Here is a 24,683-nt window from a genome sequence, read left to right on the forward strand (position 1 = left end):
CCTACTTCCTCAATGGAGTCTAGGGGGCAGCCCAGGACCGAGCTCGCTTTCCGGATCAGTTTGTTGAGCCTCTGCCTATCCCTGTCAGTGCTGCCCTCTCTCCAGCAGACCACAGGAAGTAGATGGCTGAGGCCACCACCGAGTCGTACAAGGTCCTGAGGAGAGCCCCACACAGGAGGACCTCAGTCTCCTCAGCAGGTGAAGGTATTATTATATTTATTAGTTAATCAACAGGAAATTAATCTGCAACTAATTTGATTATTGAAAATCAGTCATGCTCTTCTTTTTTTGTCTTTTTTTTTTTATTTAAAAAAAAACTCAAACATTTTCTGGCTCTGGATTCTCAAATGTTAAGAGTTGATGCTTTTCTTTGTCACACATGAATATAAACTAAATCTCTTTTGGAAGACAGGAAGACGCTTGGTCTGTAGGAAATTAAGCCGGGTGTTTTAGAAATAGCAAAAAAAATAAATAAAACCAGATAAAATGAAACCAGAATATCTTAACACATGAAATCCTCACAGCTACTTAGCTTGTATGTCCATGACAACTGAACAAACTTGTGAGAACCATGTTATTTTGTTGAAAGCTCTGGAAGAAGCTAGTATGTGCAACTTGAGTTGGGAAAGTTTTGTAAAACTAACAAGATTCTCTCTTAGTTTCACCACTGACAACAGTCGATGATAAAATATTTCTCAGGATATTCATAAGTTATTTAACAATGAATTTATTTCTGATCAGAATGAAAAACAGTTTGCCGACATGAAAACAGACAGTAGAACGTTTTATTCCCAAACAGCAGACTGACAACATCACAGTCTGACAGTAAACGCAGTGACACTCACACCTTTAAATGGATTAATACAAATGATCATCAGCATGTAACAACAGACTAAAACAGACATTACAGTGTTCAGGACTCCACTCATTTCTTGAATACACAATATTGAAAATACTGACAAGTGCATTTTAATACCACAGAAGAAGAGAAGGCACAGGGATTTCAACAACAGTATGGCTTTCAATTCAAAAAAATAAAATAAACCAACACTAGACTTGAGCACAAAATAACAACACAATAAAAAATAAAGAGATTTTATGAAAACTAAACTCTGGTACCAGACAGCTTGAGCATTCTCCCAGTGACACAAGTTGATTTGAAAACAATGCAAACACTAAATACCTCTGTTTGGTTTAAAGCCCCTCTGTGTGACTTTGTTCTTTGACGTGGTTTCTATTTATCCCAAAAAAAAGTGAAAGCAACAGATCAACTACACAGCTATATTATCTACAAACAAAAATGTATTAAATCCTTATGATCAGAATAATTAGAAAATTAGGGGAAGCACAGGAACACCAAGAACAAAAAAGCAAAAGATGAAATGTTAAGAATTAAAAATAATTCTCACTGAGTATCTCGTAATATTGACCTAAAAAACATTTGATTAATTACGTAAAAGAGCGTTGTATGTTTTAAAGCCATTCAGGGTAAATTTGTGATTCACGGTTTTGGTTATAGAAACCAGGGCTGCAACTATTAATTATTTTTGTTATTTATTTTTTGATTAATCAATTGATAATTTGGTCTATAAAACATTACAAAACCGTAAAAAGAAAAATGCCCATCACAATGTCCCTTTAATATAATATCCAATTTACTATGAGACGATAAGAAAACCAAGTAATTCTCACAGTTGTGAATCTGGAACTATCACATTTTTAGCAATTAGTGCTTGAAAAATGACAAGTCAAATAGTAAAATAACTGCTGATTAATTTTCTGTCAAATCGATTAATCGGCTAATTGTTGCAGCTATAATATAATTAAAATACATTTGACTGGTTGAAGTCCATAAATAAAATTCACACATAGTGGCTTTAACAACAGAAAAACAGACCATCAGGTTAGATATGAATATTTCTGCAGCACAGATATTTGCATATGTATTATGCACACAGAGTCTTGTGTAGCTCAGCAGGTTGAGCAAGGCACTAACACTGTCAGAATTAAGGTTCAAGTCCCAGTGAGACACTTGATGTCGACTTTTAAAGCGAACAGTTTTTACTCGAACAAAACTGGATTTTTGAGGCTGGTGTTTAAAAGGTTTTGTTTGCGTGTTCGTTTTGAGGGAGGGGCGGAGTTAACATTTATTCCTCTGCTGCCTTAAATTCTCCCAAAATATTTTAGTCTTCTTACATGAACAGAAGATGCAGGGAACGATTAGTAATCATGTCCTCAACCAAAGTCCCTACATATATTTGAGATTTTGATGTCGTTCAATATTCATTTTTCACATAAACTCTTAAAAATACAATCGTTGACCTGTCTGCATTTATTGATATATCTGTATTTGACATATAAACATATAATGTTGGTGAGTATTTGGCTGCTTGCACATCATTAGCTTTCAGTTATTTTTACTGTCAATTAATCTGAATGTAAAGACAAGTAAAAGCAGCAAATAATCACATTTGAGAAGCTGAACACATCAAATCTTTGGCACTTTTGTTGCTGTTGTGATGAAATATTAAATATTTCCAAAGCTTTTAATAACATGTCCTTTATTAGAATGTAAAATACCTGAAGGTTTAACATTCGATAATTGTAAAATACAGATGAAGCTGCCGGTTGATCTGGTGCCTTTATTCTTTTGGATGGTTTGTTTTTGCCTCTAAAATATGGAGGCCCAAAGTGTTCAAAATTAAATAAATTATAATTATTTCTATTTCAAGTCTTTATCCGTAAGTGAAGTTAAACAGGGAACATTACTGACATTACAGAGCCAGTCATGTGATTTACTGCTGCTTTGATGTGACTGACTCGACACCAAAGTGACTACACAATAAAAACTGCTGGAGGGAAATTAAAATAATCCTTCAGCTCATAAAAAACATATTGTAATAAAAACTGAGTTTCACGGATTTATTGAATAATTCACAATTCTGTAGTTCTATAATATTTTGTCTGAATGTTTCTGTTTATTCAGTTTTGAACACTTTGAGTGTCTGTACCAGCAGCAGCCAGACGAAGTCTCTGACTGTTCACCAGCAGCTGAGGTCTAACACTGTGTATCTGCTGTAAGCAGTAAAACATTAGCTCCACAACAGGCTGCTGTTTGTATAAATGCTGGTGATGTGGTTTGTGATGCTGCCGTCGACTCGACAAACATCAACTCTTAGAGATCGAGTTAAGTCACAAAAAAAAGCTACTGCTTCAGTTAGACAGGAACTCCGTGCACACAAATGATTGTCTTATTTCAGTTCAACCTTTTTGCAAAAGATTTTCAGTGCTGCAGCTAGAGCTGGGTATCATGTGAAACTTTTTCATACCGAGTTCTGGTACCTTCATTTCAAAAAATCTTACAAGAATAACCGTTTCATTTTGTCTCTGTGCTTGGAAATCTCTAAAATGAGCAGTTTTTTCAATTGTTTGACTAACGCTAGAACTAAAATCAGCATGGGGCGTTCAGGAACAAAAATGAGTGCAGGGTTTTGAGGGACTAAAAGGAGCGCGGCGAGATGCGCTAAAATGAGCGCGGGCCGTTCAGGAAAGAAATTGAGTGCAGGGTCTAAGGGAACTAAAATGAGCATGGGGAGTTCAGGAACAAAAATGAGTGTAGGGTTTTGAGGCACTAGTGAGTGCAGGGCGTTAAACGGAACTAAAATGACCATGATGCATTCAGGGTAAAAGAGTTCTGTGGGTTGTTGAAGAACTACGTGGGAGCCGACAGGTGCTAGTTGTATCCCGTGTAGTGTGTCATGGTGGAAGACACGTCGTGACGTTCAGACACAAAGACGAGCAGGTCTGAATTTGCACATTGATTGACAGTGACCAATGGGAACACTTGCACTAAACACACAGTTATCTGCAGGTATTCAATCACACTTCAAAGTATTGGACATGAATGTCTGAACCATACCACCAACCATCAGACATCCACAGAGCAAAGAGTCTAGTCTCTCACTTGCTCTCACTTTATTTCTGCAGCCTGAAGTAACTGACAGTGCGAGTATCAGGAAACAGCTGATTAGAGCACGTCATTGATATTCTGAGCCACATTTAACTAGTACCGAAAAAAGTTTGGTACCCAGCCCCAGGTGCAGCAGCTCCGAGGAGACATGTCTCCACGATACAATGGACACAAAAGTTTAATTTTACTTTTGATTTAAGAGACGTGAGGAGGATGGATACTGAAGTGAAGTCCCCGGCTGAGGAAGGACTGGGCAGCCATTTGAAACAGACGTCTGACCGCACAGGAGACATTCTGAAGGCAGATTTTTTTTCTGTTTTACTACTAAAGATTTGTATTGATCCTGTCAGACCTGTGTGATCAGACCTAAGTTTTACTACAAAAACAAAACAGTGCAGCAGTCTTCAGTACAGAGCCAGTTTAAAAAGCTATAAAACTGCAAAACCAGAGCACGAGGACCTGAACAGGACAAGCCACCTGAAGTCCACCCGCCTCTCAGCACTGCGTCTCCTTGGTGTCGATCTGATGTTGCCTCTTCAGTCTGAACATCAACGCCTTCTCGCTGCGACTCACCACGCTTTTCTCCGTCAGGTCCTCGAAGGAGCGCTGAGCCGACCCCACCGGCCGCCCGAACGCCTCCTCCAGGGCTTCCTGATCCAGGTGGGAGTCAAGGCTGGGGTCCTCCTGGATGGTGGCCATGCGTGGGCTGTCCAGAGGAGGGGGCATGTGACAGGAGCCAGCAGGGGCGGAATCGGGCCCGGGGATGAAGTTGGAAACCGGAGGGGTGCTGGTCTGCTGGGGGCCGGATGGTTGGAAACGGAGGGGGGCGGCGTTTGTGGTCGGGAAGCTTGGAGGTTTGAAGATCCGTACAGACGCGGACTCTAGGCTGCTCAAGAGCTCGGCATTCTGGGGAAATGAACCATCAGAGTCAGTTGCGATTAATGGTTAAAGGAGCAGACCGTATGTTTTAACAAATAACTGACTGCGACTGAATGAATGTACTGATGTTTCACTTCTCTCATCTCTATCATCTTTAGCAGCTGGACCATCACACTGTCAGATCCACCTGAACAATAAAGGTCCCTCCAATCCTCATTTGAAACTACACGAACTTCAAATGGCTTAATTCATAAATTAAATTCACCCAAAAAATTCAGTTTACAAAAACAAACAGAGGAAGTATAAGGTGGATTGTAAGGTTCTCAGTACAAGGTTGAGTTAATAGTCAAGTGTTAGTTGTGTTGTGTTTCAGCTCATGTTCCCTCTGCATCTTTATGAAGTGTCACTGTCTGGGTTCTTATTGTTCAGGCAGCTCCTTCATGTGGAGCCTTGTTGCATTTCACACAACCCACAACAGAGGAGGCTGAGGCGTTGACAGATTTCTTGCTAATGCGTTTTGTTGTATACTGCACATATATACTGTATATAAATATATATATATACACATATACAGATACTCACACTGGGGAAGAACAGTGACTTTGTGGTCTGCTCATATTGTTTATCCAGCTTCTTGTCCTGAGGGAAGAGAGAAGATATGATGAATAGTGGTGTTGATGATAAGGGCAGCAGAATCAGTAACTTCTTTGAAATCACTTCTTGACACTCATTTTTATAGACTTGCTTTTATGATGTCGTCTTTTCATCGTTTTTTTTTAATCGTCTTTTTATCGTTTTATCGACTCCATATCGCCCTTTTATTGCTTTTACTGTGTTTGTGTGTATGTTTCTATACAACATCTGCTCCCTCTAATTGTCCTCATCTGTATTGAATTATATTATTTGTCCTCCCTCTGTAACTCTACCTAATTCCTGTCTGTTTCTGCTTTTGAATATCATTGCTTTTGATTTGTTTTTTGTAAACTCAGTTGTTAAAGGTGCTATATAAATAAAGCTATTTTTATTTTTATTATATTCTACTTAAAATATTGAGGTAATGTGATGATCAACATCAGATCTGAAAGAACTACATCTCTCACAGACACTTTAAACAGCAGTTCTGAAGGAAAACAGCTGATGGGATGTGATGAATGGACTGCGACCTGTAACAATAACAAAGTGAGTGTACTGACACCCACCACACAGTGAACCAGGATGCTGAAAGGAACCCAGAAGAGCAGAGAGAAAGCCACCACCGAGCCAACGATGTTATCAGCCAGAAACTTCCCGAACGTGTTGATGTCCAGTTTATCGATGAAATCCCACAGCCGCTCCACCACGTCCTGCACCTGCTTCATGCACTTCCCCTGTAGAGACAGCAGAACACCCACACGCTCATTCATCCTGCTCGTCTTTAATGTGGCATTCTGGGTGTTTTTACCGATGGATGGTCTCACCGCTCCGTCACAGAAGCCCACGGTGCAGGGTTTGCCTTTACGCAGGAACAGGAAGTTGCCTGTTTTGTCCTGATAGGGCTCGCAGACACCGCTGCTGCCGCGACAGCAGACTTTACACGACGAGTTGGTTTCTACCAAGGAGAAAAAAAGCGAATGCAGACTCATTACTGCCAGAGGCTCGTCGTCAGGGGAGGCAAACCAGGCAAATGCTTGGGGCCCCAAATGAACCCTCATATTGGCACAACCATAAACCCCCTTAAACCTCCCATAATCACACTATACAGTTGCCCCAAAAGCCCTGATGATGGGGGTGGTGGGGTGGTGGGGTGGTGGGGGGTCGGAGCGGGGCACCTGATGATGTGTGCTGTAGCTAGCATCTCTGAATTGCCTGCATGTCAGGCACTTAGGGGACATCACATCTGTAAATCGTAGCATCTGTCCGTCTAGGATCACCACTGATCACTGCAGGTTAAAGATCCAACAGGTGAAAACCAAGCTCTTCATGTGTGTGTCACATTGAAGATGACGTCACAATAGCTTTGTGCTTCGCCGCTATAGTAACAACGTTGCATTGAGGGGGTTCTATCTGCAGTGGAAAAAAGAAGTACCTGGCACCAAAAGTACCTTGTGGTGGAAAAACACTTCAAGTCCAATATTCCTGCTGTTTTCACTCTGTTTTTAGTCTCTACCAACTCCTGAGGGAAATATCGGACTCTTTTTTCATTTATTTGCTTCATTTGTAAAAGACAAGTACAGAAAAACACTGACAGTTGCAGAAGCAGTGTCCGATTGATTTTACATGTGTTTATAGCTGAAGCTAAATTCTAACACGAGTCCTTGGGTATTGACGGGTTTAGCTGCTAAATGCTATGTTCACCTGCTGCTCTCTACCTGTGTGTGTCTGCTGGTTGCTGCTGAGCAGGTGGTGGACAGTGGCTTTTCACAGCTGCTCAGATAACAGTTGCTGCTGTGGAGAGCTAAGGTAGACTAATAAGCTTAGTACAAAAATATTGACTTGCGCAGCCTTAATCACACAAGGACCAAGTCAAACGTTCAGTGTCGTACCATTGCAGGCGCAGGGCTGCAGCTTTAAGACGGCCTGGCAGAAAGGAATACACTCTCCGTTCAGACACTCTCCGCTGTCCAGACACACCGTTTTATCCGGGGCGTTTTCCGGAGGAGGACACTCGCTGCTGTTTCCTGTCAACACACACAAAAAAGAAAAAGCAGACATGAAGCAACAGGAGTGGAAGGCAGATTCTTGACCTTTGAACTTTGCGTGCCGACCTGTGCAGTAGGAGTGTCCTTTACAGGTGGCGTCGATGGGCTCCTGACAGACTTCGCCTTCAGACTCGAACCGGCAGTGTTTGCAGCACGCACTGTTCCTGTCACTGAGCGGAGAAAAGACGTAGTTGAGCCGAGACGGATTCATGTCAGGACATGACAAAACCACTAGAGAAACTGTGACAACTCTGACAGTTCTTCAGTCATTAAGCTCCTCGACCGATGAATCCCTCATTGAACCTTTCATTCACGCTGGTATGACACCACAGACGTCAACAACACAGCTACAAAATGCAATGTTTGAGGGAGAAACAAGTCCTTTATTTAAACCTTTATCTACCATCCGACACGAGTTATCTTTGATAACCTGAGGAGGTGTTACAGCTGATTCTGTGACCCGTAGCAACAACCAGTTCCAGCCAACCAGCCTCCTCCTATAAATCACAATTAAAGTTACCAATTTAGTTATTGATGTGATTATAAGAACCTCGATTCTAGTTTTATCGTTTGTTGTCAAAACAGTTGAGTTTTGTTGCATTTTTTTATTCCACATCCGAACAAAAGATTTCACGGGGGGATTCAAAAGGATCGGGGTTCGATAAAATGCCATCGAACTCCACCCCTAGCGCGGCCTCTGACCTGCACTGAGCTCCAGGTTTCAGCCTGCAGTCGGCCGTGCAGCAGTGGTCGGAGTTGATGTGCAGCAGTCCGGGATCGCACTCCTCCCCCTGCTCCACCCGAGAGTTTCCGCACACATTAATGTTTCTCTCCTTGAAGCAGGACGACGCCTTCGACCTCAGGCGCTTCACTATGGAGCGTTTACTGCAGTTTGAGAACATCTGGACAGATGGGAGCAAATCTGTTTATCATAACAAAAACTCCACTAGAGCAGAAAGTCTGGTTTATATCCTGCAGTATTCATCTCTATTCAGCTTTCTGTTTTCCTTTTTTTTTCTCTGTTCTGCAGGTCAGTGAGATTCACTACACAGAAGTCCTGAAAAATGACTTTTTTGATCAGTTTTAATCATGCTACCACCTCAGATGCTCACAGCCACTGAAGAGACCTCTGTTATTAAATAAACTCATTTTCACCTCAGAATATAATGAAATTCTTGCTTTAATAAATAAAATAATACCAATTTTCTGTTTAAAATAAGGACAAAGTGAGTATTTGGCCTTGGAGTAAAGGTGGTGCCCTCAATGTGTCTTGGGTGCGTTCACACCTGAACTTAGAGCTGAGCACCTGTGATCAGATCACCCGAGACAGATGTTAATACCAGGTCTGAACAGTGCCTTAAGTTAGGAGCTTATGCACATTAAAATATCATCTCTCAGGACATTGAGGGCTCAGTGTCACAGGTAAAGGTGTAGAACCAGGAGGCAGCACCTTGTTGTTGACGTGGTCTCCGCTCACAGCGATGGGGTACATGACGTATTTCCCTCCCTGGTCCTCTCGGGGGGCGCAGTCTGGGATGTTGTCGGGGTCGTGCTCTGCTCCAAAGTTATGACCGAGCTCGTGAGTCGTCACCAGATCTGCCTCCTGTGGAAACAACGCCAAAAACTGTTGAGTCCCTGCTTAATTCACAGCATTAGTCATCAGCTGACAAACTTCCAGGCAAACAGACTCAGGGGAAGAGGAAGTTTTCAAACTGAGATGTGCTTCACAATGTGGGAGCAGGAGAGTTAACGGTGGTCGTGCGAGAGATGTGAGGTAAAAATACTAAGAAACACAACGTACAATTTCTGCTTCAAAAATCACACTCCTTCTTGGAATCATAACTCAGGCAAATCTCAACAGCCAGGCACGAATGCCAACTGAAATGTCCCTGTATGAACAACTGATGCAGTTCAACAGCTGTCAGAAATCCAGCCCACCTTGGTCAGGATGGTCTTCCCATAGTTCTTAGTGCTGGTCAGACCTGTGTTGAGGTAAATCGCTCTTTGTTCGTTTGTAGATGAAGGACACGCTAAAGGAAACAAAACAACAGGGTGTGACTTGTTAACAGTGAAGATGCTTTAAATCTTTATCTTTTCCACTGATCAGATAAAATCAGGGAGTGAGGCGAAGCAGCAGGACCCTACATTTGGAGCAAAGACCTCCGGGGATGTCGGGTTTGGACGGGGCGACGTAGGCCAGACCCAGAGTGCCTTCATCAAAGTCCTGATAGGTGAAGAGGTGAGCCAGACAAACGTTGGAGGCTTTGTCTGCGATGTCCACACTGAACTGCTGCAAGAGGACGAAACCACAGAGATCTCAGAGGAGGCGTTCAGGATTAAAACCGTTGTAACTTTGTTTCTCACTGCAAAATAATGCTAAATGTTGTTCGCGTCGGGCGATGTGGTTTTACCTCCAGCAGTTTCTTGACGTCCCAGACGTCTCTGCCCTTCACTGGACTTCCTCTCATGTTGAAGTGACTTTTTCCTGGATCTACAGAAGTCGGAATCTTCTCTATGATAATCTACCAGAGGAGAAACAGCAGCGTCACATGTGACAACCAGCTTGGTGTTATTTTATTACATAAGTGGAGTCGCTGTCGTCCATCTCTGATGTGATGGAGGCTGACTGTTACAGCCTGTTAAAAAACACACTGATTGAATACAAACTGATTACAGGACATGTGGGTAAGTTAAACTGATCACTTCACTTCACCTGCTGGATCTGAACACCGTAACCTTTGAACTCGTCGTCCCACGACGTGTTTCTGTAGATGTCGTCCACGCGATCAATCAGCTCGATCTGAAAACACAGTCGGGGTGGTTAACATCAGCGGGTGGAGGCGGTGAGGGGCTCAAACAGGAATCATAATGATCCTGATATTGTTGATGGTTGAATTTGTTGTCCAGGTGAGAGATCGAGGTGTTTTCAGGTCTGACCAGGTAGTTGAGGGTGGTGCTCTCCTCTTCGCGGCCCATGTGTTTGAAGAAGCGATGGTCGGCCACCAGCAGCAGGGGACAGGTGTTTTTCTTGTGGTCCTGGACCTGACGTTTCCCTCTGAACACAGACTCTGACCAGGTACAGACAGGAAACACACTAAATATCAGTCCTGTGGTCAGGACCCTGAGACTTCACACACGTATTTTAAATGTTATATGAAACCCTTATTATCACAATTTGATGTCAAAAGATTTTTAACTGTAGTGAAATGAAGTAAAGTGATGTTGATGTAAACGCAACACACCCTACAGCTTAAAAGTTATTTTTTCCAGATTAAAAGCTCTTTTTTTAATTTGAAATCAGTTTTTTCACATTATAAACACTTCTTAAGTCACATTAAAAGCTTCTTGTTCACATCAAAAGTTCTTTTTTCACTCTTAAAAGCTTGTTCTTTAACATAAATAGTTCTTCTTTTCACATTAAAACCCAAATTCTTCACAATAAAAGCTAGGTTGTTCACGTTAAAAGCTCTTTTTTTGTGAAGCAGCTACAGGAAATGGACCGTATTCGTCTTTATTTGCAACGAGGAATAGTAAAGGCAGCCACAATGAGCTGTTTATCTGCTGCTCACTTCAGTTTGGTTGAACTTAAAACCTTCCATAAACAAAACCATGATGTTAGATACAGAATGAGCTACATAATGGCTCAAAGTCTGGACATAAAGTTGTCTAGTCACGTATCAAACAAATCCTTCTTCTCATGTTTTTTCCATCTGTGTTAAAATCTACTAACCCTCGTCATCCTGGTCCTCCAGCACGGCCATTTGAACGCCGTCAGGAAAGAGGTGGCTGGGGTTGAACGTCATGTAGCCGCAGACAGACGGCTGATGCAGTCTGCTCAGGTTCCTGATGTCGTCTGAGCGGTAGATCAGCAGGCGACCATCGGGGGGCGCTGAGGTGAACCTCCACAGAGGCTGAACACAGAGGAGACAGGAAGCTTTTGTTTAATCTTTTAGTTGAACATCACACACTTGTATACGACGCTCAGTGTCCTTGTTTTACCTCGATGTTGTACTCGCCCTCGTCAGTCAGGATGTGAGCTGAGAACTCGTGCTCGTCGATATGAGCCTGAACTCGAGAGTGTTCCTCCCCTGGAAGAAACACAGTTAAAGGATATTTTCTCTTTCTTGTCAGCAAATCGCACTTGCAGACTCAAACCAACACTTTCTGACTTCCCTCCTCTGTCTGCGGCTCTCAGCTTCAAGCCCAATGCTCCCTACTGAAGACGTAAATCTCCTCACAGATTACATCAATTTATTTTCAGTTTTAAAATATTGTCCAGCAATTTCCTAAAACATCCGTAGGTTTAGACGAAGTTGGTTAAGACACACAGACATAACCACAACGCCCCCAGTTCAGATCCAGCACAGTCACTGTTGTGTTCTTACTAGTTTCTGGAAACAACGGAGCTCTATAAGAAGTCCTTTATTATCAATGTACTCCCAGCTGGACTGTCTTACCGATGACATGTCCGGTGAAGTAGTTGTGTCTGTTGACCGGGTAGCTCTGCTCCCGACCGTCCTCGTCCACGACCACGGCTCTGAAATCCTCGGTGAACAGCTCATCGTTGGTCCTCAGGTACAGTCTGAACTGCCTGCACAGATAAAATGTACGAGTAGCATTAGGGGCCCGTTTAAATGTCATGAATCAAAACTTGCATTAACCCCGTGTGAAACGTGGACCTCTGCAGGGCGTTGAAACTGAGCGTCTTCTCCACATGAGTTTGAGTTTGGACGTCTCGGCGGCGGACGGAGTGAGTCTGCAGGCTGGAGAGAGGCAGCACGTCGAAGTCGTCCAGCATCGACCTGAGAGAGGCTGAGGAGGAAACACAGAGTCTGATGTCTTCATGTTTATGATCCTTACATGTGTCTGATTAAATGATCATAAAGTCATAAATTCAACCTCCCACAAGACAGCACCAACAGCGCCTCTGTCTGTATTCATGGTTTTATTACGGTGAAGCTGGGTGAACTGGTTAATATGTAACAGATAATACCAAACAAGTTGTAATGTGTGACACAGTAGCTGCAGACCACTGGATTTACCAACAAAATGTCATATGTAATCAAATTAAAATGACCAGTCCTTAATTTGTACTTTCAACTAATATTAACCTTGTTTTTTTTTTTTGTTTTAAACAGTTTAAAATATTGTTTCTGAGTCTCAGAGTTTCTGTCATTTGTGTTGTTAGGAAACATGTACCTGTTCAGGTTGATCAATTGAGGTACAATTGATCATTTTTCATTCATTTATCTTGAGGCCAGGAAAAGAAATAAACTGACAAAATAGTCAGAGCTAGCAAAAATAAAGATAAAGTTATGATAAATGAAATTCAAAAGTTATAATTAAGAGATAGTGAATGAATTTTGATTTACTACATCATAATTTGGACATAGTATAAGATGTGAGATGATAAGTAGTAAGTGGAAGCTAAGACATTAGAGATTAGGAAAACACTCACTTTAAAAGTCATAATTTTGACTCACTTTTCAATAATTTTGAGACAGAGTGAAATATGAGATAGTAAGTAAATATACTTTGTTATTACTACTTTGATTCATCACAAAAATGGCAAAAATAAATGACTCTCACTCTGAGACCAGAAAGTGGCCTCAGATTTTAGGACCCCATTTTATATGAGAATAAGGAAAAGAAATACATATTAATTAAACATTGACTTTGACATATTGATAATTAAATACTGTCTAATTTTACATGGTATTTTGACATTGTTTGGGATATGCGATGTGTTTTAGGGTGATTTGATATTTAGTTTTACATGGTATTTTGACATATTATGAGATATGACATAAGTAAGATATGATGAAAATGTTGACTTAGTATCTCAGGTTAGTTTAAAAGACACATCACATAAGTTTCACTTATCCCATAAAATGTAGACTTATCTCTTCATTTTGAGTAACAATTTCATTTGTACATCGATTTTGACACAATTACTATTATCTTATCTCTTTTACATAGTATTTTTAATCTTATGTGATATGAGGTTAACTCAATGTTGTGACGATGGTTATGAGATACTATCACAAAATTAGGACTAATTATCAAACGTTGACTTATTCTCTCAAATTTATAACTTAGAAAGGACAATTTAAGATTTACCATCTTTAAAACTTATTCTACTTATTAACGCAACTTTTCATTTGATTTTCATCTTTTTCTGTCAGGGATGGTCTTCCATACTTTCTACCGATGTACATTAACCTTTTCATGACTGTTAGCAGCAGTCAGGCTCGTTGTTTTAGCGAACTTTACTTATAATGCCTGTAAATGTAGAGGATCAGAACCACATTTAAAGATTTACCATACTCCTGCTGCTCTGTGTCTGCGGGCGGATTGGTGGCTGCTTCGGTGTAAAAGGTAAAAACGGTTAGAAAAGTTAAAACCGTGAGCTCCTGTCTCATGTTTGACGGTTCTGACTGATGGATTAATCCTCGCACAGGATGGGCTGAATGGAAACGGCCGCCGCTGCTTCTTTCAGATTAAACTCTCCAAACATCAGATTTCAGACGTTGACGACAGTTTGGATACAAAATTTCACATTAAAAAAACATTTCTTAATAAAACTAAGTAACCTCGTCCAGGTGAGGTCTTTACTGTGTTTAGAAACAGGTAGAAAAACTTCTCCAGTCCGTAAAAACCAGGAAGACGGAAAGCTCTCGAGACAAGTCATCAAGAAGCTGGAGATGCGGTACGGAAGTGGGTTTAACTGCCGTCACAATAAAAGACATTTAGCGAGTAAAATAAAATAAACTAATAATTGAATATTTTTAAAATTATAAAGCTTTTCAAAAGTAACAACTTCATCAAATCCAAATTATTTAATTAAAAAAATAACACAGAGTACAGACATGAATTATTTTAAGACAAAAAACATAAATAGATACATTAATCAAAATAAATAACAATGAAAAATTATTAATTACCTAAATGATTACTTACTTACTAAAAACACGAAATGCTGAGCACAAACGAGGACATAAATAAAATACATGAATTATAAAACAAAATAAGAATATAAAATAATAAATAAAAGATGTAAAAACTAATTATAAACTAAAAGTAATATTGAATATTTATTTTTATTTATATGTTTTACAATATTTACTTTTGAGGGACTAAAAATAGTCAGATATACATATGTTTGTCCAAGAATGCAATATTCTGTCCTCCAGAGTTACGTTTTTATTGTTTAAATTATTAGCGGCTTTATTTTGAAAATCCGTCTTTGCATTGTGTTCGTGTTGGTTCAAACTTTACAAACTGGTGAGTCAAACACGCTGGAATCCAAAAGGCTCCTGAAACAAGCAGTTTAAAAACTGATCGTGATTTTCTTCAGAGCGGGGGATGATGTAGGAGTTAGAGCTGCACAACAAACACAAAGTGAAGCAGATAGAAGTGAAACATGTCTGTCGTCCATCTTATGTAAGAGAATAACACAGAGACATCTGGCAGGTCTATTTATAACATCTGATCTCATCCAAATCCGCTTTTACTACAACATATACACAGATCAACCATAACATTAACAGCAGTAACTGCACATACAGCGGGAAACCTTTTTTACACAGGAAACTGTAAACTCCGCCTCAGGAAACAGAACTTAAACGAACTTATTATCAAATACCATGCAATAGTCTGAATATAGTATGACTTATTTTTCATTTTATATAAGAAGTTACTACGTAAAAGTGACTTTACTGTGTAAGATTCATAATAGGAGTATTTCATGTTATTTTCTTTGAACTTACTGTCAAACTGCAGAGGTGACATTTCCTGTCTTCACAGACACTTGCAAAGGACAGGAAATGTGTTCTGCAAATGCCTTTTATTTATTTATTTATTTAGTCAGATGTGGGATTAAGTTTGTTTTCATGAATAAGGCTGAAGCAGGAATTTGAGAAAAATATAATTCATTTTTGAGATAGATAGATAGATAGATAGATAGATAGATAGATAGATAGATAGATAGATAGATAGATAGATAGATTCCCAAGGGGAAATTCATGTCTCCAATAGCTCATTGTTAATAATCATAATAATCATAATAATAATAATAACAGTTGATAATAAATAAAAACAATAATAATTAGATTAGCCCACTTCCTGCTGAGGTGTGGTATAGTCTGATGGCAGTGGGAACAAAGGATCTCCTGAACCTCTCTGTTCTGCAGCGCAGTGAGATGAGACGTTTGCTGCTTCTCTGTCAGGCCAGAATGTTGTGGAGAGGATGGTTGGTATTGTACAAGATGGCCTCCATCTTACATTGCATGCATCTCTCCACAACAGTCCTGAGTGAATCCAGACTCCTGCCAAGCACAGACCCAGCCTTTTTGTCCAGCTTGTCCAGTCTCTTTGTGTTCATGTCTGACATGCTGCTGCCCCAGCAGACTGCAGCATTAAAGAGTACACTGGCCACCACTGACTGATAAAACATGTGTAGCATTTCACTGCAGACGTAAAAGGACCTGAGCCTCCTGAGGAAAATGATCAGTGTGAAATTATTATTATTATTATGATCATTATGATAATTATGATCATTATGATCATTATTATTATTATTATATTTCTACTTTTGTCATTCAGAATTCAGAAACACCCAATTTTTTCAAAACATCAAAATCTTTATGTATCTTATGTTCAATAGCATGTTGACTTGACTTGATAAAGTCAAAATAATTGTTGTAAAAAAAAAAAGTGAAATTACAGAAACAGAGTTTATGCTTCACTGCAGTGTGTAGCTGTAGTTCATATCTCAGACTGCGAGCGGCAGCAGAGCACCACAGAGCGTCCAGTCTACCGGAAATCACATAAGAAGTAAATCCCAAACAAACCCGGCACATGTGGACCAATGACTGTATATAAAGTCTGAATACACAACAAATTTAGAATTTGTGGTTCAAAACGGTTCTTTAAAAGTGAACATGGACGACGAACACACGGTAAATACATCTGATACTCTGATGTAGATGGTAATGCTAACTAACGCTTCATCGCTACTGACGAGGTTAGCTAGCCGGGTCAACACCAAACTCGAGTCAACAAAATGTCGGTTTTGTATTTTCTTTTCACACATAAGACGCACTAAAAACATTATTTAACACAGTTAACGCAATTCTACGACTGTACGGGGGATACGTTAACCATATGTTCACTAACTGTTTCCTCAAATGTAAATGTTGTAAGATATCACATTGTGTCTGACTTTAATGTCAATCGTGCGTATTCCAAGTTAAAGTTGAAATTTTATTGAAGTAAATATTCCATTAGTTGACAACTTGGTTGCCGAATTTACCGGAGAGCTTCATCAAAACTGAAACAAATCCTTATAAGCCCATTTGAATGATTATTTACTATTTCCAAAGAAAAGTAAAAATAAATTGCCTATTTTATAAATGAAGTCTTGACTACAGGTGCTGCTGATATTCCACAACTAAAGTCCGATAGTTGCTTTAGTTTATGGAAGTGGGAGATTCTTAATTGCCGTTGTTCCAGAGTTATTTTTAAGATATTAGTAAAAAAAATATCATCAGCTTTATAGATATTAATGTAGTTACAGAACCACATAATGAAAATAGTTTTGCTCTCTTTTCTTTATGTGATCAAACTGTACCTGTATGTTGTTGTAGATGTTTATTACATTTGTGTGTGTGTGTGTGTGTGTGTGTGTGTGTGTGTGTTTTTGTAGGCCGGGTTCAGGGAGCCCTGTGCTCAATGCTCTGCAGTGGATTGGGGAATATCAGATGAGGGTCGTTTCTACTGCAGATCCTGCCACAATGTCATTGAGGTAAACAACAAGAGCATCAGCTGATCTTGAGTCTGTTACCTGTGTTCAGTGAACCTAACATCAGTGATCCTGTTCACTGGTTTATTGATCCAGTGAGTATGTTCATGTGAATGGGGAGGAGCTGGTTATTACAGCCAAGACAATCAGAACGAATAAATGAAGTACTTCACAGATGTTGATACTTGCAGGAATATTCACAGCAGCTTCAGAAAGTATTCAGACTCCTTCACTTTATCATCCTATAGATTTAACTGTAAATAGATGAAATAAGTTCGGGCTTCGGCCCAAGCACAGTCAAAGTCTTGTCATGAAGCCACTCAAGTGTTGTCTTGGCTTCAGGTCATTATCGTGCTGAAAGTTGAACCGTAGCCTGTAGTCTCAGGTCGCATCCAGTCATAATGACATAATGCTTCTGTAGTTGTTTTAGTTCTACTCCTCAGGCAAGAGAATCTTTTTCCTCATGCTCTCAGTCCTTTAAATGCTGTTTGGCAAACTTCAGCAAGCTGTCATCAGTCCCTGGTTTCCCTCAGACTGCAGTGTAGCTGCAGGTCAGCAGGTGGCAGCATTATGTTTCTGTACCAGTTTGAATTCAGTTTTATCAGGTTTCATCTGTGTGAATTTGAACATGTCTTAACATGTCCTCAGAGAACCAGGGAGGTGGTGGACCTGACCTTCACCCCCGGATCCGCCAGGGTCTCCACCATCGGCAGAGGAAGCAGAAACAAGAGGCCCGGTCAGTGTTTCTGTCTCAGTCCTCTGACACGGACCTAAAATACAAAGTGGTTTAAAACAATAAATGTGTTTTCAGTTCAACCTGCTGGAAGTTCAAAAGATAGATTAATTCAAAGTGATTAAACGATGGAAAAATGATGCATCAGATTGTTATTCTACATCATCATTTGTTTCTGAAAGCATCTGTTTGGTTTTTTGAATGAACAGTTTTGGGTGATTTAGGGCCGAAATGAAAATGAGTAAATTAATTGATAAGCTGAATGACAGTTTCTAAAATGTCAGGATTTGTAGTTTTCTGTTTTCTATCACATTAAACTGAACAGTTGAGACAAGATTAAACGATCGTTAAAATCATTGTGAGTTGAAAGTTGAGTTTTTCCTGCGTTTCAGAGGGAGGTCGTAAGTGGATGGTCTGTGAAGGTTTCCAGTTCATCCTGAGGAACCAGGCCAACGCTCTGCTCAGACTGGGAGTCTCTCCGCACTTTAAGGTCTGTTTATGTACCTGCTGTTGAACCTGGAGGGTCGGTCGCCGTGGAAACCCCCTGCAGAAACAGTCTGATCGGAAACTTGTTGTTTCAGGACCAGGTGTTGTGTCAGCTGTGGAGACTTTTCCTGCAGAAGAGTCGACAGGCCTACACCAGCAACCCAGTGAGGAGCGCCACGTTCAAAATGGTGAGTCCACAAACACCTGACACAAAACAGCTGCATCTAACAACTGATCAAATCAACAGTTTATGGGTGTTGTGAACTTGTGAAAACTATTTGTCATAGTTTTTAAACATTTGAGAATCAAATGAAGATGAGTCTAATATGTTTTTTTTCTTTATTATCAAAGAGCAATGTGTTAAACCTTCAGAAAGTTTGTTTAAATGACTCAGAAAAAGTCAAGTGAAGTTTAAACACTATGCAAGTTGACGAAAGTGCTATGCAGAATAAAATCATAAATTAAAGTTAAAATCAGAATAAAAAGCACACATCCATAAACGTTGTCAAAGGCATTGAAAAAAAAACAGCCATCAAATGGATCCAATCACTGAAGAATAAAAGTGTGTCTTAAGCCTGGATTTAAAGGGATCAATAGAGCGGGCAGATCTTTTATAGGTGGAGATGCTGTTCCACAGTCTAGGGGCCCGTTCAACCATGAGCTTAGATTCGGATTGTGGCCAGGCCAAGAGCCTGAAGTCACATGACCTCAGGGACCTAGGTACAGAATACAGGGGTTCAAAGGACAGAGATATTGGGGGGGCTTGAAAACAAGCGGTAGGACCTTGAAATCAACCCTGAAATGCACTGGAAGCCAGTGTAGAGAGCCCAGGATAGGGCTATTGTGGTCTCTCTTCTGGGTACCTGGAGTGTAGAGTCTAGCAGCAGCTCTCTGGACCATCTTCAGGGGAGATGGGGACAACTGACTAAGTGACTGAGGGAATTGCATTGGTTTAAGCAAGAGGAAGTGAAAGCATAGATGACTTTGAATGAGAGAAAAGACCGGGACAAAGCCTTTACGACTGCACTGACCTGCTTGCCAAACTTTAGGACGGAGTCATATTTCACACCTAGGTTTTTAAGATGTGGTTGAACAGGAGAAGACAGGTTCCCGAGGCTTTTTCTTTGACTTTCACATTTTTATGCAAATGCATGGAAATAGCGGAGCATTAAATTTGTTTGTTTCTAAAATCAACAAAATATGAATTTGCCCAAACTTTTGCAAACAACTGCAGTAACTGAGCATTTGAAAGTTTTAACTTGTGCTACATAAACTTGAATAGATTCATTAAGGGGAAAGGATTCAGATCTGATAAACAGATTAAATAGAATGCAGCTGATAATTCACCCTGTTTGCAGAGCTGCACTGACTCTGTCTCTCTGTCCTCAGCAGAACATGGACTCGGACTCGGAGAGCGTGGCCGAGTCGTCCGTGGCGTCCGCCAGTGAAACGGACGGAGAGACGGACGGAGAGACGAACCCGCCCAGCACCCCAGGATGTAACGTAGGTAATGAAACGAACCCACCGCCTCCTGCTGTTTGAACATGATGCACAAAACCAGCTCCACAAAGAAAAACTTTTCCCAGTTTGCGGTGTTTGACTGAAAGATGTTAAAATGAGTTGAAATGCTCCTTTAACCCCTCAGACAGCCCCAGCAACTGCTCGCTGGGCTCGGGCTCGGTGGACGGCGTCGCCTACATGACGGCTCGGCGGAAGCGGGGTCACTGTCTGATGAGCATGAGGAAGACTCTGGCTCTGATCCACCTCGCTCTGATTTGGAGCCGCGAGCCGCTGACGCTCAGTGACCTGCTCAGGTAACACACCTGGATCGTTGCCCCATGGAGGGTTAGAGGCCGCAAAACAGTGTTAAATATATTATTTTGATTTACTGTCTGTTATGCAAACAAGTCCCAGTGTAGGTGTGGAAAGTCCTGGAGGAGTTAGCTGATGTGATTGTTCTCAGGTTGGTGAATGAAGGTCATGTCCCGTATGTGAACGCCTACGAGGAACTGCCAGAAGAGATGAGGCTCGACGGCAGAGACGCTGCCATCTTCAGAGTCCAGGTCAGAAATCCAACATGCAGAATTCCTACTTCAGCCCAACAGCCTCCAGTTCTCACAGTCTTGTGTATTGATTGACAGTGAGTCAAACCAATCAGTTCACCAGTTTTAGTGGGCGGGACTATGTGAGTACGATGAGTAAATGTTTTCCGGGGTGTCTTTGTTTCCGCAGCACATCCCGTCCCACCAGATGGTACACAAGGAGGCTCAGGCTCTGGTTCTCTACCTGCAGCTTCAGGCTTTTCCTCCAATCAGCCGGCAAAGTCTGCTGCACCCTGCACTGCTCAGCCTGCGCTACCTGACGGACGCCAACCTGCCCGGTAACCCCTGTACTCACAGTACTGCTGCTAAACCTTTAAAACTTGATCATATAGATATTATGGATTATATTATTATTATAGATCGATATTTGATCCTTTTTTCCCTCTCAGACGAACTCCACCCCTGGGTCTGCAGCCTGATGGAGCGCGCTGGTATGGCGGATCAAACGCGCCACACATTCGACCCTGCGTCTTGTCCTGCCCTGCCGCGTTACGACGTCCAGACCGCGGCCCTCATCATCGTCACCATGAAGCTCATCTTCGGCATGGACGACCACAGCGAGTGGTAATTGTCTCTCCCCCACCCCTTCATCATCCTCACCACGGCCACGATTAAACCTCTCCCTGTCAGATCTGACACTGTGGGATGTTGACAGATAAATGTAACAAGTACGTTTGATTTGTGTCTTTCAGGGATTTATCCAGTGAAGCTAGTGTCCACGACGACAGAGGTTGTTTCTTCATCTTTTCTAAAATTTGACATCACCCAGTCACTCGGCTACATTCACACAAGACTTCACTCACATTTTGGTTTTGCAGATTTTCTCGATGTTTGGTTAAAGTTACGTGGTTGTTCTTTTCTCAGAAAACATGTTTAACCTGAGGAGGTGGTACAGACTGATGCAGGCCGCTCTGATCAAAGCTCAGCAGAGGAGAGACAACGACATCGCCAGGTGCGATATCAGCAACTCTCACAGCTGAGGTCATCTGAGGTCACCTACACCCGAGATTAACTGCTTCTATATGAACAAAATAACAGTTCTTACTCCTGACGCACAACAACACTGTCCAGTGTAAAAATCTTTTCTACTGACTTCAATATTATTCTTTTTGCTTATTTACATTTGTATGTCTTGCAAGTGGCAAACTATTCATGGGCAGACTCATGCTGGAAACATCTGCAAGTTCAAATCCTAAACAACAAAACACAAAACAAGAAATTCATAGTAAATCCATGAGTCCTAATCTTACAAATTAAACAAACCTGGAGTCATTAAATTCAGTTTAACACCATAGTGTTTTTAATCTAACATATTTATTATCTCCTTCACTCTCGTCCTCAAACAGGAAACAGTGGACGGTGAAGAAACCTATCTACCCCAAGAGGAAGTTGAAAGCTGTCATGATGAAAAGGAAAAGTAAGAAACTACTAATTATAATTAATGTTGATGCATAACTAATTAATTAATCATTTCTTCTGATTTTTGTGCTAATGCATAATAATAAAGATGTTTGTATGAAAAACAGCTATATGGGGTTAAACAAGCTGTGATGTTTGTGTGTCTGCAGGGATAGCGGAGCAGGTTCAGATCTGTTTTGAGAAGCTGTCTTCTTGTCCGGTGAGTGTCCCGCGCTGCGACCCGTCCAGCTTCAGGTTCTGCTGGGGGGACGAGGACGGAGCGGACGGTCCCAGTCTGCACCACAAGAAGCTGGACGGTGCCGTGTCTTTGAAAAACGACATCCTGACTCCCTCTAACTCCACATACTGGCACCCGGCGCTCAGGCCATGTGACTCCCAGTAGGTTTGTTAAAATGTTGTTGAATGTTGTTATCGTGTTCAGTTCGTGTGAAGACTGTCTCAGAGTTGTCGATTCAACTGTCTGATCCTTTTGGAGGATGTAGTTTGTGCTGCTGTTAAACTGTATTACATTATACAGAGAGGTCTACCCTCATTCATTTAAATGGGGTGGACAAAGTAATAGGAACACTTGTTAGCATACACTCAGCATTAAAACAAAAGTAACTTTAGCATTTTAAAAAGTAGCATTGCCATTATAGGAAAAAAAAGTAATGTTAGCACTTAGCATTTACCAAATGTGGTGTTAGTATTAAAAGAGCAAAATTGAAGCATCAAGCATCAAAATAAAAAAAGTAATGTAGCCACTTCGAAATGTAACATTTGCATTGAAACAAAAAATTTAATCTTAGCCTTTTAAAAAGCAGTGTTAGCATCAAAGCTAAAAAAGTAAAATCAACATTTCAAAGTTACATTTACAGTCAAGTGAATAAAATTAGATTGCTGTTGGCGACAAACGAAAACACTTTGTTAATCTGAACATCACTTGACCCTTGACCCCTGTGCTTCAGATCCAGGTGTAGGATTTATTCAGGTCCAGTCCTGATGTTTTTCTTCCCCTCGTCCTCCACAGGAAGTGCGTGAGTCATTACTCGGAGGTGGAGGCGACGTTGCCTCGGTCATTCGTCTGGCTGCTGCAGCTCTTCTCCTTCCTGCTGGACGTGAAGCCGGACTACCTGTACGAGGAGGTGCTGAGGGTGGAGAGACGAGTCTTCAGCAGCTCAATGCCTTGGAACCAACACCTGGGGAAGACGGGGAAGACGACAACCAGAACCAGGAAAAGGACTGGGACCAGGACAGGGACCGGGATGTCACAGAGACTACAAGAAACCAAAGAAACCAGATGAAAAACCTTCAGGTAACTTCAGAAAAGAAAAAAAATCGCCAGTGTCAGAAATATAATAATTCAATAACACATTATTATCAATGCATTCAAGGACACTCCAAAATCCAAGAGAGTCAGCTGCTGAACATATTTATCAACACTGTAGACAAACAGTGACCTGACGTGGACACTGAACAGTGAAGTCAAGTGTCCCTGTGTTAATTATTCATTTAGCTCTTGTTTCTTTCTCTTTCTTTTTTTACATAAACTTTATTGAAACAAGAATAGCAAGTATACAGCAAGCATAAAACATCTTATATAAGTATACCAGGTGCACTAATATGGTAAAAGAAATTTCTGCTCATTTTTATTTCTGAAAATAAAATTCTGTCGAGTAAATGAATCAAAAGTATTTATTTATGGGCAGAAATCAGGTATTCTCTGAACCACGTCCACTGTTGTTGCTCCATCTTAGAGCCGTTTTGGCTAAAAGTTACTCTAAAATGCCTGCTTATATTTTTTTTTGTACCAACAGCATATGGCAGGTAGCAAATGATCTTCATGTACATCAGAAATATTTTTGAATAAATGCCACTTTGTTAAATATGAATTTCCAGTTGTTGATTGTTACCTTTATTCGCCAAATTGCCGCCACTAAAACTTTTGATGAGTTGATTGACTAGATGATCAACAGTAAAATTGATAATCAGTCATTTTCAAGTAAAATGTTCGTCCTTCTCCAGTGTCTCAGAACTGAACAGCTTTTAAAACATGACTCTTCTGACATTTTATAAACTTACAGATTCATTGATAAAGTTATGAGCAGATTAAATGGTTATGAAACTAAAGAAAACAGTTTCAGACCGTTTCCTGTCATGAAGCAGGTTTCACTTTGATGTCATTTCTGCTCTTTTTCTTTAGTGCAACCCCATAAGAGTTAATTATTTAATCAATAAAATGTTATATAGTAATGAAAACTATTCATCCTGCAGACGTTTTGGGATTTTGGACATTTTAGGACGTTACCTTGGACTTTGGGAAACTGTTCACTGTTTTCTATTTTTCAAAATAAAAGGGTTTTTAAGTTTTCCTTTATGAAGCAGATTGCTGCTGGGACATTTAACCAGCTTTATTTATATTTAAAATAGATATTTTACTGTTTTCTGAAAATAAAGATTAAGAACATAATTATCACATAAACAAGCGAGTGATAAAATCTTTTCAAGGATTTTCAAGGAAATAGTTGTATTAACTGTTCCCCCGGTTATTGTGAGTGAACACACAGAGAGAACTGGTTTTATTATTTACTTTGTTTTTGAGCTGCTGTCGACACTGAAGACAAAGAAGTGTGAG

At 40.6% G+C, this 24,683-nt stretch overlaps 2 protein-coding genes across 4 annotated transcripts; one reads left to right on the plus strand and one right to left on the minus strand.

Moving 5' to 3' along the window:
• Positions 1-711: 711 nt before the first annotated feature.
• Positions 712-14,222, minus strand: LOC111672592 (disintegrin and metalloproteinase domain-containing protein 17-like). Its single transcript, XM_023430043.2, has 18 exons — positions 13,850-14,222; positions 12,207-12,339; positions 11,985-12,118; positions 11,527-11,615; positions 11,258-11,438; positions 10,465-10,595; positions 10,241-10,327; positions 9,939-10,049; positions 9,673-9,817; positions 9,466-9,557; positions 8,978-9,130; positions 8,230-8,429; positions 7,594-7,697; positions 7,372-7,506; positions 6,307-6,437; positions 6,049-6,216; positions 5,432-5,488; positions 712-4,876 (listed from the first exon to the last, which is right to left on the minus strand). The coding sequence occupies exons 1-18, from the start codon at positions 13,947-13,949 to the stop codon at positions 4,466-4,468; spliced, it is 2,562 nt and encodes an 853-aa protein (XP_023285811.1). The 5' UTR covers positions 13,950-14,222; the 3' UTR covers positions 712-4,465.
• A 2,129-nt stretch (positions 14,223-16,351) lies between these two features.
• Positions 16,352-23,940, plus strand: taf1b (TATA box binding protein (Tbp)-associated factor, RNA polymerase I, B). Of its 3 annotated transcripts, none has more exons than XM_023430036.2 (15): positions 16,352-16,487; positions 17,234-17,332; positions 17,978-18,065; positions 18,455-18,552; positions 18,644-18,736; positions 19,938-20,055; positions 20,194-20,362; positions 20,512-20,611; positions 20,781-20,928; positions 21,040-21,214; positions 21,343-21,380; positions 21,515-21,602; positions 21,997-22,067; positions 22,219-22,447; positions 23,079-23,940. In XM_023430036.2, the coding sequence occupies exons 1-15, from the start codon at positions 16,470-16,472 to the stop codon at positions 23,350-23,352; spliced, it is 1,806 nt and encodes a 601-aa protein (XP_023285804.1). In that variant the 5' UTR covers positions 16,352-16,469; the 3' UTR covers positions 23,353-23,940. The 3 variants fall into 3 exon arrangements, with proteins under 3 accessions (XP_023285804.1, XP_023285805.1, XP_023285806.1); XM_023430037.2 differs by having other exon boundaries at positions 19,941-20,055; XM_023430038.2 differs by having other exon boundaries at positions 22,219-22,451; positions 23,079-23,195.
• The last annotated feature ends 743 nt before the right edge of the window (positions 23,941-24,683 follow it).

The sequence above is a fragment of the Seriola lalandi genome, unplaced genomic scaffold (assembly GCF_002814215.2).
Source record: "Seriola lalandi dorsalis isolate HSWRI2012SDOR001 ecotype SW California unplaced genomic scaffold, Sedor1 jcf7180002054901, whole genome shotgun sequence".
NCBI classification, from domain to species: Eukaryota; Metazoa; Chordata; class Actinopteri; order Carangiformes; family Carangidae; genus Seriola; species Seriola lalandi.

Excerpts from the sequence above, each read along its gene's own strand:
- LOC111672592 (XM_023430043.2), bottom strand. The coding sequence starts at position 13,949 with ATGAGACAGGAGCTCACGGTTTTAACTTTTCTAACCGTTTTTACCTTT. Across the intron at positions 10,596-11,257 it reads GGAGGACCAGGATGACGAGG|AGTCTGTGTTCAGAGGGAAA; the intron begins GTTAGTAGATTT and ends GTACCTGGTCAG. Across the intron at positions 6,217-6,306 it reads TGGGCTTCTGTGACGGAGCG|GGGAAGTGCATGAAGCAGGT; the intron begins GTGAGACCATCC and ends CTGTCTCTACAG.
- taf1b (XM_023430036.2), top strand. Across the intron at positions 18,553-18,643 it reads GAGTCTCTCCGCACTTTAAG|GACCAGGTGTTGTGTCAGCT; the intron begins GTCTGTTTATGT and ends TTGTTGTTTCAG. Across the intron at positions 22,448-23,078 it reads CTCAGGCCATGTGACTCCCA|GAAGTGCGTGAGTCATTACT; the intron begins GTAGGTTTGTTA and ends CGTCCTCCACAG.